General features: G+C 32.3%; 2 protein-coding genes across 5 annotated transcripts in view; one reads left to right on the top strand and one right to left on the bottom strand.

The window, feature by feature from the left end:
* Nucleotides 1–13,977, top strand: part of LOC108223902 (nuclear transcription factor Y subunit C-2) — a 75,282-nt gene that overhangs the window by 18,375 nt on the left and 42,930 nt on the right. The window lies entirely within an intron of this gene.
* On the bottom strand, nt 3,518–8,706 carry LOC108222343 (terpene synthase 6, chloroplastic). 4 transcript variants are annotated; one of them, XM_064093546.1, is made up of 14 exons: nt 8,503–8,706; nt 7,927–7,979; nt 7,558–7,843; nt 7,296–7,476; nt 6,796–7,013; nt 6,597–6,708; nt 6,335–6,432; nt 6,023–6,249; nt 5,809–5,921; nt 5,609–5,707; nt 5,231–5,446; nt 4,986–5,127; nt 4,658–4,903; nt 3,518–4,321 (listed from the first exon to the last, which is right to left on the bottom strand). In XM_064093546.1, the coding sequence occupies exons 1-14, from the start codon at nt 8,621–8,623 to the stop codon at nt 4,019–4,021; spliced, it is 2,415 nt and encodes an 804-aa protein (XP_063949616.1). In that variant the 5' UTR covers nt 8,624–8,706; the 3' UTR covers nt 3,518–4,018. The 4 variants fall into 4 exon arrangements, with proteins under 4 accessions (XP_063949616.1, XP_063949617.1, XP_017251751.2 ...); XM_064093547.1 differs by having other exon boundaries at nt 6,597–6,717; nt 7,558–7,834; XM_017396262.2 differs by having other exon boundaries at nt 6,597–6,717; nt 8,503–8,705.

The following is a 13,977-nucleotide window of genomic DNA, read 5'->3' as shown; positions in this document are numbered from 1 at the left end:
ATAATAATAATAATAATAATAATAATAATAATAATAAGCTAGCAAAACATGAACATTAAATGTGTAACTGATGACTGAATATGGAAGTCTACATGAAATTATAAAACACATGTACCAGACTTAATAATATTAAGTGTGTATTCCATTATATTTGCTTGGCAATGAGACTGAAACAGAAAACAAGCAAGGATCGGAGTTCTTGGAGTTCGGTATTAATTAGCTAAAATATGTGTACTGATGTGTTATATTATACCGGCTGCTTCCAAACAAATCACGTAAATCACGTACCCTTGATGAATGCTTAGAAGACATGAAATTTATAAGATCGAGATCTTTTTACAAAATGTAGAATTATTAATATATTATTTATAAAAATATATTTTATCGAAAATAATAAAATCGGATCGGATCCGGATATCCGGTTTCTTATATAAGTGATCCGGATCCGTATCCGAATTTATAGAAAAAAACTGGATCGGATATCTGGTCCGGATTATTCAGTTTAGATATCCTTATTTCCGGTTTTTTTAATCGGATAATCCGGATTTCAGATTTTTATGCTCACCCCTAATTAGAGTTGAATTAGAGAAGATAGTATATTTGCAAATAAGAAGCAAAAAGTAGTATATTTATAAGATTTTAAAAAAAATAGTATATTTGCAAATAAGATCCAAAAAATAGTATACTTGGTGAATTCCCTAAAATATATTCAAATTTATATAAAACAATATACAAATTGTGTTTCGCAACGAATATCATAATATTTTTCTAAATATATTTGAAAAATGGATATCGTCTCATGCTGTATAATATATAAATTATAAACTCTCATTGTCCCTTTTATTTCTTTACACTTTTTTACATTGTTCGGCGCACATTTTAAGACACATATAAAATATAGTTTCATAATTTTTGTTTTAAATTTAGATATTAATTTTTTATTCGGAAAAAAATTTAAAACAATTTATCAAAATATATCTTATAAGAGCATTAAAAAACGTGCCGGACCCTCGTCCTCCAATAATGTAAACAATTGAGAGTATAAATAGTTAGAATAATATTTTACAAAATATCATTTTAATGAATAAAACATATAATTTAGTGTATTTGTATAACTTTAGAGGGTATTTTTTTGGGCTTTTTTTTATTCATAACCACGTTTTCAATCTTATTTTCAAAAATACTACCTTGTCCAATCTTATTTTCAAAAATACTACATTCTCTAAAATATTTTCAAAAATACTGTGGTTGCATATGCAACCATATATGCAACTACAAATCATGATTTCAAGTTCCATTTTTCGAATGTCATTTTCGACCTCATCTTTGGAATTCAGTTGCATATATGGTTGCATATAAGGTTGTATTCAGTTGATTCTATTGTAATCTAATGGCCCCGCCAGGGGCAGCCATACATCAGTTGCAACTTACAGTTTTCCGTTGCATATGAGGTTGCACGCAACCTCATATGCAACTAAATGCAACTGAAAACTGTAAGTTCCAACTGAAGTATGGGTGCCCCTGGCGGGGCCATTGGATTGCAATAGAATCAACTTAATGCAACCTCATATGCAACTAAATGCAACCTCATATGCAACTAAATGCAACTGAAAACTGTAAGTTGCAACGGATGTATGGTGTGCCCCTGGCGGGGCCATTAGATTGCAATAGAATCAACTGAATGCAACCATATGCAACTGAATGCAACCATATGCAACCATATATGCAACTGAATTCCTGAATATGCAACTGAATTCCTGATATTGAATTTCAGTTTTTAAATGTCATTTTCGACCTCATATTTGGAATCCATATATATATATATATATATATATATATATATGTCAAGTTCTATGGAGTACAAAAAATATTGGAGTATTGGAGTACAAGATTCATACAATATAATCTAGTCATCCAAAATCTTTATTTTTTGTGTTCTACAATATTTGTAAACATCCGACAACCTGCAGATTATGTTCTACAATATAAACGTTGTAATCAAAAGATAGAACAATTATTTTTATAAATCGTAGGACATTATGTTCTGCAATATAACTTATAAGCAGAACAACAATCTTAATGCTTGTTAAAGTTGAAAGATATTAATGATTAATTGATAATTATGTTTAATACTACTTATAAATGATAAATTATATATAAATTTAGATTATCAGAGATATTATTTATGATTAAACTAAAAAAATTATAATTTGTACTCCAATACTCCAATATTTATATGTACTCCATAGAACTTAACTATATATATATAGGGGAGGGTTCTGGTACAAGCTTACAAACTTACAAACTTTTTTTTTTCAACACATATATAACTTGAGTTCAACATTTTTTTAAGATATTTTGTTAAACATCGATTAAAATTGTGTTGGAGAAGTGCATAAACTAGTTTTTCAATATAATAACTAAGTTAAATGTATTATATAACCAATATTTATCTTTCTAGACCCTACCCAAACCTAGAGGTATAGTTTAAGCATCTCTATAAATATATTCAACACAATGATAATTGATGTTCTACACCCAATGTTGAACCCCGGTTACGAATGTGTTGAACGCACGATTTATCTGTGCGTTATTTTTAAAATTGTGATGTTTTTTCAATAATTTTCAACATGGATACTTTCGATAACTAAGGATTAACAAGTTGGGAGAATAAAAAAAATTCAAAAAATAAGTTTGTAAGTTTGTAACTTAAAAAAGTTTTTATGTGATCATATCCCTATATATATATATATATATATCGACTCCAAAGATGAGGTCGAAAATGACATTTGAAAACTAAAACTTGAAATCAGGATTTGTAGTTGCATATATGGTTGCATATGCAACCACCATATTTTTGGAATATATTTTCAAAAAGGTAGTATTTTTGAAAATATTTTAGAGAAGGTAGTACTTTTGAAAATAAGATTGGAGAATGTAGTATTTTTGAAAATAAGATTGGAAAAACAGTATACAAGATAATTCCCCTATTTTTTTCCCTTATATAATATACCACAATATTTGAGAATTAAATCGAATTTGAATAAAGTTAACTCTCACAAAATATTCTATAACTGAAATTTAAAATAAAATATTAAAAATTATTTACGACTTATATTAGAGAGTTATCTTTAGTTTTTATTGTTGATTTACATGTCAATTAGAAACTTTTTTCTAATAATTCGAAACTAAATAATAATTCTGATTTTTCTATATTGTTATTCATATCATTTACAAACTTTCTTTGAATAAATATTTTTCAATATTATCTTTATCACGCTTTTGAAAATTCATTTCAATCTAGATATTGAAATTTTGTAATTTTAATTTTTAATAAAATAGTTTTTTCAATAGTTATAAATTTAACATAATTACTTATGTTTATTTAACCATCGATATAATCTAAATTTGTTTGATTCATTTTTTTTAGATTTCATATATTTTCCAGTATTCAATTAACTTCTCTTTAAGAAAACTAATTTAACATAATTAGAAAAAATGATTACATATTAGGAGCTTAATTAAATAAAAGAAGTCTTGCAAAAACTGAAACTGAGAAAGAAAGAAGTTTAAACTTTACACAAGGAAGAGAGAAGTTGCACCAACTGCGTTCACTTTCCCATTCTACCCACCTTTTTTCATCTCCCTATTCTACCCACCTTGCATAATATTTAGTGTATTAAATAAGGTGAGAAAATGAAAAAGGTGGGTAGAACGAGAACATGAACAGAAAGGTGGGTATTGTGGAAAAGTCACCTTGCATAATATTTAGTGTATTAAATAAGGTGAGAAAATGAAAAAGGTGGGTAGAACGAGAACATGAACAGAAAGGTGGGTATTGTGGAAAAGTGAACACAGTGTTGGGTGGTACAGGAAAGGATTCCAGGTCTAGGGACCAGGATGCAACAAATGGCATGCATGGGTTTACACATTATCGGTCTTGCTGCACATCAAGATCTTCTCTTTTCCCAGCTGTAGTAGTGAAGGGAGCTAGTGTGTTGCGCATTAGATAATAGTTTCACTTGAGATCACTGGAAATAGGTTTATGTAAAACGTCCTTGACAGCCCCAAACATGTTCTCTAAGGTGAAACCATCATCGTTCATATAAAAAAGATGCACCACTCTGCTCATTTTCCAAAACAAGTCTTTGCAAACTCTTGGGACTACACTCTCCTTCTCTTCCACTACTAGTCTCTGTAGTTCTCTTCTCTGATCATCAATTATGCGCTTAATTTCTCCCACAGCATCTTCTTCACTACTCGAATCAGTGTTAATCATATGCAATGGCACATAATTTAGTTTACCTTGCTTAGATTCTCTCTGCAGAAAACACGCGGAAATAATGAGCCGTTTGGACAAACTTAAAAAAGTGACTTTTTGCCTAAAGTAAATAAGTGGATTAGAAGTGAGAAATAAATAAGTTAATAATGTGTTTGGAAAAGAAGCAGAAGCTCTGAGAAAAAAGCTAGCATTCTCAATTTCTTAAAAGTGCTTCTATTTATTTAGACAAACTGGTCAAGAAAAGTAGAAACTAGAAGCAGCTTCTCCTTCTCTTATGCAAACAGGCGCAATATATTCTTTTTAGTACATGGATAGTGACATACTAATATGAACTACTGAGTGTTCTGACATAACTTCACCAGTGCAGTGTTGTACCTTATAGCTCTGAATATCATTCAGGAGGCGCCCACACATGCTCATAAGCTTGAAAAGGTTGCGGAGTTCATCACTCCCAACAACGCTCTCAGAGAGCTGAGGACCAACAAGGTAGATAGTTGGCAGAACAATTGGTCCCAAGGCAAATGATACATAACCATTTTCTATGTATTCATCCATTTTTGGCACATAAGTACCTCTAGCCCATTCGGCCTCTTTTAACATTGTATCCAGCACCTCCATCCACTGCAAGAAATTAGAGTTCATATCAATAAATGTCAGGGGATATTTATAAATTCCTTCTAAGATGGAAAGATTTATAACTAACAATTTCAATCATGTGGTTGGTGACATTGCGTCCCTGCCATTTGGAAGCCCAGTCCACAGTCTCGCATATTGTGCTACGAAGAGCTAAAAATAAGATCCGGACATTCTCAGAACAGCATTCAGTGTGCACATCTACATTCCATCTGTAAATCATGTGAGATTCAGCCTCCAGTTAATATCATTATCATAGACCTTTTAATAAATGATGACTGACAAAAGTATGGAGCAGAGAGGGAAAATAAATACTTTTTAAACAATTGAATTAGGTTTAGTAGTTCTTCCATGGAACCTCCATTGTCAAAGAAGTCATCCACCTTAGCAGTGAGAATGCTATACTTGGCCCATGTTATGCGTGCCTCATGTAGTTCAGGAGGAAATATCATGGCCGCAGCACAGAAGTAACAATACACATTCTTTTCGCGTGCAAACTCCAGCGTTTTCAGTTTATTATCTACTGTCCAGCTGTCAACATAGGAAAACCATGCAATAAATAAATTGAAGAGAAGATGCAACAAAACAGGAAAAAGATCTAAATTATCTACATCACTGTGGAACCGGAAGAAAAGTGATTGTCTTCAGACAGAATCTAGTTCATTGGTCATTCTTGATGATAAAGATACAAACCTCTCAAGAAGCTTCAATTCTTCTTGGTATATAGATTGAGATGTGTTGAAGTCCTCCATTGCAAATCTTGGGAACTCGGTATTGCTAATATTTTCCGAACTAGAAAGAAAAGAACGAAGCATAACAATTTAGTACAAATCATAGTGTTAACTTGCCTTTCTTAAATATGAAGGTATAGAGTTCTTAGAAAGTGAAATTACAGGCACAAAGTCTTTAGGATTCTCAAATTGCCTGTATTATATTGCTCTATGCTTCTTCTGTGAACCACTCGTTCCAGAGTTGCATAGTAAGGAAACTTCAAAGCATACTCAACCTGAAGTTGGTAATTGTAACTATCTGTTAATTGTTACAACTTATAAATTACAAAAGATTAGTTAAAAGGGTTAAACTAAGCCCCAAGATGGCAGAGAATACCTCCTGAAACATTGCACTGGTATATTTATCTGAATGAACCGATCTGTTATTTAATTTCCGTTGCAGAAAATTCTTGGACCATGAATTTTGCTTCTCTAAAGCTGTTTCATTTGGATATATGATGTTCTGAGATGCCCTGTACAACTCAAGCGCTTCATATGTGTCATTCAAGTGTCCACCGTGTGAATTACAGTAATAATCTTCTTGGGCGACTTGGGTCAATTTTTCTATGAGAATTCAATAACAAAGTTCAACACTTCAGTTAACACATTACCAGTAGTGTGTACAATATCTTTCACATGTTAAGTTTACCTGAATCAACATCATATCCATTTACCCTTAAAATCCTAAACGCCAAAGCACACGTCGCCACATCCTTGAATATCTCTTCGTCATCCTGCAGCCAGGAACTGTTTTTTGACCAATATCATAGTATTGAACATATCAAATGGAAACGTTACAATTAGAATACAGAAAAAAAATCTAACTACTTGACCTTGCCATTATAGGAAATGAACCATAGCCTACTTATCACTGTATCAGCATGCACGTATCTTTGTAGTTAGAAGATTACCTGTATGTTTCATCCAGCACGGTTCTGATCTCCTGCCTAAAATGCCAATCAATTCCCAATTTATCAAGATTATCAACCATGCAGAGGCGGGCATATATGTCGAAAGGATAAACTGTTGGAACTAAATGAAACAAAATAATTATTTTTTTGTGGAATAAGATGACTGAAGACAGATTAACACACTCAATAAAAGAGGCACCTGCATCTCCAAACTTCTTCAGCACTCCACGGAGGTAATTAAGACAACCAGTATTTTGAGTGTGACTCAGAGAAGCTGCTGTAGTTGACGGTGAATTGAATAATGAACCATTCTTCCTCTGAAATTTCATGATCATGTCCCAATTTTGTGAATTTCCCATCCCTTCTGAAACATATGCCAAGTAGGCTTCACTTTGTGATGACTGGTTTTCTGAGTATCTAAATCAAAAACATATAACAAAGACACAAATAATTTCCTGTCAGACTATTTTTATCACAATTACGCTTCTTTAGGACTATTTGGAAACTAACAAACCAAATATTCATTCTAATTATTTTGCTACTAGTTCTATTTCAATTGATGTAATGGTTCATCTTATTTCAGTTAGCTTTACAGTTCCATGTTAATCCAGTGGTTATCGACTATGTGCATAACTGCAAGTTGCAACAGGGATGAAAATTTTCTAGTTGAGCCAACAAGACCATATGAATAGCACATACCTTTTGATCTCCCGGTCCCTCTTTTTAAGCATATCGTTGAATGTTGTTTGATCTAGAGGAAGCTTCAAATCTAGTGTCGTAGCATACTCAAGCATTCCCGGAAAAATGATGTCAAAACCCACTGGTGCAGGCTGACTGTCATCAATAGCAGAGCCAAAATTTAACTCAAGAAAATGTGTACCTAAAAAACGAATCCCGTGTTTAACACAAATAGAAGATAGTGGACTGACAGTACAGTAAAGAAAATTAGTTAAATACACACCCCTATTGATATGTTCTTTACCCACGCCCCATCGCTTTAGTGCAAGAATACATGCTAATGTAGATGAAAGATCATCTTTCAGCCATTGTCCATTATGATGAGGAAGACCCCAGGATCCATCATTTAGTTGGTTTTCCAAAATCCAATCCACACAATTGGAGAAGCAAGGAGTCTGAGAATGACGAGGAGAAGGGACCATCGCAACCCATGCTGTGTCATATGCTGAAACTGATAGTTCAACCTTACTAAATAGGCTTCTGATTCTTTCTTTTCTCCCCTGAATATCCTTCATATAGTTACACAATCGATTATATTTGAGGTTTTTGAAATATATATTGAATGAAGTGTCAATGAGAAAGGGAAGTATACCAAGACATCTGTATGGGCTTCTGGTGAAATTTTCTTTCCAGATTCCAAAGAAGCTAGTACAAAAAATTGAAATATTTATTAATAATTTGAAAAAACGAGTAGGATGGCATATCCAAAACCCATTTCAACTCATATACTAAAAATTGTATTTAATTAAAGATTATACACTGAGTTCTTGCAAGTTTTAGAATGACAAGTTATACATGTTTATGAACACAGACACAATTACACAAACATCATTTGCATGCTATATTGCTATCTAAACAATTTACAATCTAAACATTAAGGAATTGAAACATAACACATGCATGAGAGTAGTAGCGCGGCTGCGAAAAAATCAAACTTCTTTTCTTTAATCACAAAAAATAATTAAAACCAGTCTCTATGGGAAAGTATTTTTTTCACTTGATCAATCTGATTACTCTCTCATTTCATTTTATTACAAGTTTTAGGCATAAGTGACTGAATATTTCATTGCAGCATGAGTACTTAAATTACTAATCACTACTTGGACATATACTAGAGATTAACAATATAACAATATTGAATCCACAAAGACAGAGATCAGAGAGATACCTGAGAGAGATGGGTAATTAGAATGAGGATGGAGTTTATGTGGAATGCCACAGGTTTTGAGGTTGAAAAGAGACATGCTAGATAGCTGACTACTGTATTTTGTTTGCTGAAAGCTGGTCATAGCACTGTTGTATAACCATCCATGATCTTATAAAGAAGAGGATGCATGGAGACTTAATTAAAAAGAATAGGCTCCAAAGACTTAGATTCATTTGACTAATTAATCAATTATGTAAGGGTTAAGAGTTGCATAAATGTGGTGGCCGGGGTCATTATCATAGTGCATGTGTTGCTAGTTTAAGTGTATAATCGATTAATCATTTGTGACCTTTCATGAGTATTTCGAGGTACTTAATAATTTATAGATCTGTATACTCCTTCCCTTTTAGTACCCAACCTTATAAAAATTAGAGAATTTATCAAAAATACCATTTTTTGATTTGCGATTTTACTATATTTTTAGAAAAATTGTAAAAATACTAACTTTTTGAAAAATATTTGTAAAAATACGGTCTGTAACTAGATGAAACCAGATGCAATTTCAGTTAATTGGCCCCGCAAGGGTTGCAAATATGGTTGCATCTGGTTGCAAGTAAGGTTGCATGTGGTTGCAACGGGTTGCATATAGTATTTTTCAAATATTTTCAAAATTTGGTATATTTGCAAAATAATTAAAAAAGATATAGTATTTTTGCAAAAACAATTTTAAACTTAGGTACTTATGAGAAAATCCCATAAAATTATTCGTTTATTGATTGATATATTTAGATTAATAATAACTTTTTAGTTAAAATATTCTTTTAAACAATTAATAAACATATTTAGATTCATATATTTTTATTAGTATTTTTATAAATTTATAATAATGAAATTTGCTCACAGATTTATAATAAATAGTTTTACAATTTTACCGAGTCTACTCTGATATTTAAATACGGGAAGGTTTGCCCGAAAGTCAAATTTGTATATCATTGAATATTTTACTCCTATTTAGCTGACAAAAGATTAGAAAAGTTTGCCTAACAACTTCCTGCACATTGTTTAATTCGTGTGAAGTCAACACTTTATTGTCTCTTCCAATCCGGCTATAATTACAGAGATGATCCAAGAAGATATGTGTTGTACTGTTGTTAAACTTTGTTGGTGGGAGGTATTTGATTCGGATTAGTAAAAGTGCGTGAATTTTAATAAATTGTAATATTAGTGTTCAATAAATTTGAGACAAGCTATGAAAAATTTGATATAAAATTTTTAAAATTTTATACCGAACTCATATTTGTTCATATCCTCCGTTTTTTTGTCTCCTCTGACTATATACTCCCTCTATTTTTTTATATGATACTTTTGACTTGAGCACGTATCTTTAGGTGAGTCGCCCAGATGATAATAATAATAATTATTTTTAATTGATTTTTTTTGTGAATTAAAATTTTGATTACGTATTTTTATTCATAAAAAAATATTTCAAAAATAATACTTTTAACTACCCGGTTAAAGCATTTAAAGATGTGTGCCAAAAAATCAAACGCCATATATTAAAAAACAGAGAGAGTAGACTCAAACGGACACGAATTTATTTATTTACTTGTTATGGATTGACTAACAATCTTCAAGCGTAGTCTCCGTCTTGTGCATTTGTGACTAAGTCAAACTTTTTTTTTGTGTTTTACTGAAGTAACACACATATAAAGGATTAACGGAAACAACGTAAACAACATTGCGGCTAACTCCAACACCGTGAATAGATGGGGTACGACAAACTCCAACACACTAGTGCATCGGATGGGAGTCAGCCGGCGGTTGTGCATGTGCCTACGGGACATGTACATATAGGGAACGTAACTGTTCGATTGTTTACGTTTCTATTCGGATCGATTCCATCTAGATCAACGTTGGTCGGACATATACCAACGAGGCAACGACAATACATGGAACTCCTGTACAATCTCTTTCGATTGTACACACGGCTATAATGCATGGTGTACGTGTTGTGCCTTCAATGTCTGCTGCACATGTGGAGAAACCTGAAAAGTTTTACGGTACGAACTTCAAATAGTAACAACAAAATATGTTTTTCTATCTCACCACACTGAATCTGTCTCCCTATTTAGAAGAGAAGGCACTAGTTATCACTGATATGAATGATGTGTATACAGTGTATGTTGTTGATGCTCGTAAGCATTCTGACAACATATGTCAGAATTATATGCTAAATAGCTTGGTTGACACTTTATATAACGTGTATTGCTCAAATACAACATCTAAGGAGTTATGTGATCTCTTGAACATATGTATAAACAGAAGATGCTGGAGCGATTGTTGGACGCTTTCTCCATTATAAGATTATGGATTTCAAGAACTGCAGTCAGTCTTGTGCAAGAATTGCAAGGGATCATTCATAATATTATGTTTAGCGAATGATCATAAATGAGTCTTTCCAAGTTGCTGCTATGATTGAAAGGCTCCCACCTGGTTGGACTACATTCAAGAACTACTTGAAGCATAAACTGAGGGAGATGAGTATGGAAGATTTGGTTGTTATACTTCGCACTGAAGAAGATAACAAGAAATCTAAGGAAATCTCAAGGGTGCCACTGAAAAGGCAAACCTTTTGAGGGACAAAGCTCTAAGCCCAAGAAGTCCAATTTTGGCAAAGATCCAAAGAAATGGTGGATTCATACTGGATTATCAAGGCATGTTTGTTCAGATAGGGTGAATTTCTCAAGCCTCAAAGCTTTCGATGCTAGTGAGAAGCTTTATATGAAAAATTCAGAGACTTCTACTATTGAAGAGGAAGGCGTTGTGGTTCTGAAGATGACCTTTAGGAAGAACCTGACTTTGAAGAATATGAAAATTTAGGATCAACTATTATGTTTAATGATTTTGTATTGTTATCTAAAAAAAGGTTCGTACAAGAAGTGTGCCAAGAATAAGGGATAATACCTCACCTTTGCCTGGATTTGGTTATACATTAGAGTTGTTGAAAGGTTCCAACACCTAGTGTCAAGAAATGACACGTCATTCTTGTGTTGCATTTATTCACCTTTGCAACCATTTTAAACAACGTGGATGGCTTGGAGATAGTCGTTATTCAACACTTGAAGAAAAAATGGCTATATTTTTACATGTTATAGGTCATAATGATTGCTTTATAAAGGTTAAACGTAGATTCCAACCCTCTACCTAAACAATACATAAATAATTTCACGAGGTGTTGAATGGAATGATGGATTTTTCAAAAGAAATTATTGTTCCTATATTAGTTAATCAAACTCAAATATTCCAAGGAGACAGAGAGATTTGCTAAAGATATTTTCTGTTAGTTATGACTATATTTTTGTTTTTCTCTTGTACTAATTACCTTGGCACGTCATATTTTTAATAATTTTAATGTGTACATTTTTGTGTGATAAAGGGGAAGGCTGCACCTAAGCCAGTTGAGATGGCTGCACCTACCAGTTACGTCGACTCAGCATTTTTAGATGACATTGCTCTTATGGACATTTAAAAGAAGTTTAAGATTCCTAATACAAAGATGTATAACAGGGTGACAGATTCAGAAGAACATATTGCCCAATAAAATAACAGATATTTATAATGCCAATCCCAAAGGAGTTACGGGAGCCATGCATGTGTAAGGATTTGGAGCCACATTGACATGACTAGCACATCAATGGTTCGTACGATTACCTGACGGCTGCATCAAGTCATTCGCAAGCCTTGTTGTCGCATTCAATCTGCAATACACGATAAGTAGACAATTTGAGAAGACAATAAGCGATTTATATCGTATCGTTTAAAGGTACATGCATGAAGCGTGTTAGGCCTAGAACCACTATCGAAGGGGGGTTGAATATAGTTACAATCAAATCAAATTAAGAACACAATATGTAAAATCAGAAATTAATTTTTATTGACTTATAAAATTAGTTACAATAGGGATAAACTACTCTTCCAATGACGTATGAATATCGATGAGAGCTTCTAGGTTACAAATAAGAAGTTCTAAATATATTAATCGACTTAGACAACTCATATAGAGTAAACCCATTTGTGCTTATATACTGCACAATTATAAGATAATCATCTAATTGATATGCTATAAATCAGCTACATAAAATATATCAATTAGTGATTTTAAATCAATCTACTAAAATTTTGAGATGTATAATCTCCATGTGTATATAGACTATGGAAGTTGTATAGTTTATAGTTGATATTTGTCAGAGTTTACACAAAAATTCACTAGTTTACACAATCTCAAACTAATACATAAACATATAATCAACTAATTCAATAGAATTAATTAGGGATTTTTTAAAAATACCCATCTGTAAAATTATTTTTTTAAAAATACTACCATCTTTTTCATTGTTTTTAAAAATACCTTTTCATAAATTTTTTTTTTTCAAAAATACGATTTGCAACTTTTGCAACCTCATTTGCAACCTTGGGCGGCGCAGCCGTAAAAGTTGCAAATGAGGTTGCAAAAGTTGCAAATGAGTTTGCAAAAGTTGCAAATGAGGTTGCAAAAGTTGCAAATAAAAATGGAAAGTTGCAACTGTTGCAACTGCAATTGCAACTAGTACAACTGAAAACTGTAAGTTGCAAAAGTTGCAAATGAGGTTGCAACTGCAGTTGCAACTTTTGCAACTGCAGTTGCAACTTCATTTGCAACCTCAGTTGCAACTAAATGCAACTGAAAACTATATATAGTTGTAAATGAGGTTGCAAAAGTTGCAAATGAGGTTGCAAGTGCAGTTGCAACTTTTGCAACTTCATTCGCAACCTCAGTTGCAACTAAATGCAACTGAAAACTGTAAGTAACAACACATGTATGGTGTGCCCCTGGCGGGGCCATTAGATTACAATAGAATCAACTGAATGCAACCATATGCAACTGAATACAACCATATGCAACCATACATGCAATTACAAATCCTGATTTCAAGTTCCAGTTTTCAAATGTCATTTTCGACCTCATTTTCGGAAATCGAATATATATATATATATATATATATATATATATATATATATATATATATATATATATGCACTTGCTCAAATGAGAACTTTCTTAAAATGAGAACCGTGAGAACTTTTCTAATTTATCAATATCTCATTCATTTGAAGGGCCCCGCCAGGGGCACCTTCACAAAAAATGTATATAATTAAGGTCTCCACCTAGCTAGCCGAAAAAAAAATAAAAAAAAAATAAAAAAAATCACTGATGACGTGGCAGTGGACTTTTTTTTTTGAATTTTTTTTTGAATTTTTTTTTTGACTAGTTAGGGAGAGACTAGTTTTATATACACTTTTTATATTGGGTACCCACTAGTTTGATGTTTAGATTAGTCAAAATATGATAAATTAAGAAAGTTCTCATGGTTCTCATTTTAAGAAGTTCTCACTGGAGTAACCCTCTATATATATATATATATATATATATATATATATATATATAGAAATCAGGAT

This window comes from Daucus carota, chromosome 5, assembly GCF_001625215.2.
Source record: "Daucus carota subsp. sativus chromosome 5, DH1 v3.0, whole genome shotgun sequence".
NCBI classification, from domain to species: domain Eukaryota; kingdom Viridiplantae; phylum Streptophyta; class Magnoliopsida; order Apiales; family Apiaceae; genus Daucus; species Daucus carota.
This window is presented reverse-complemented; position numbering and strand designations above follow the sequence as displayed.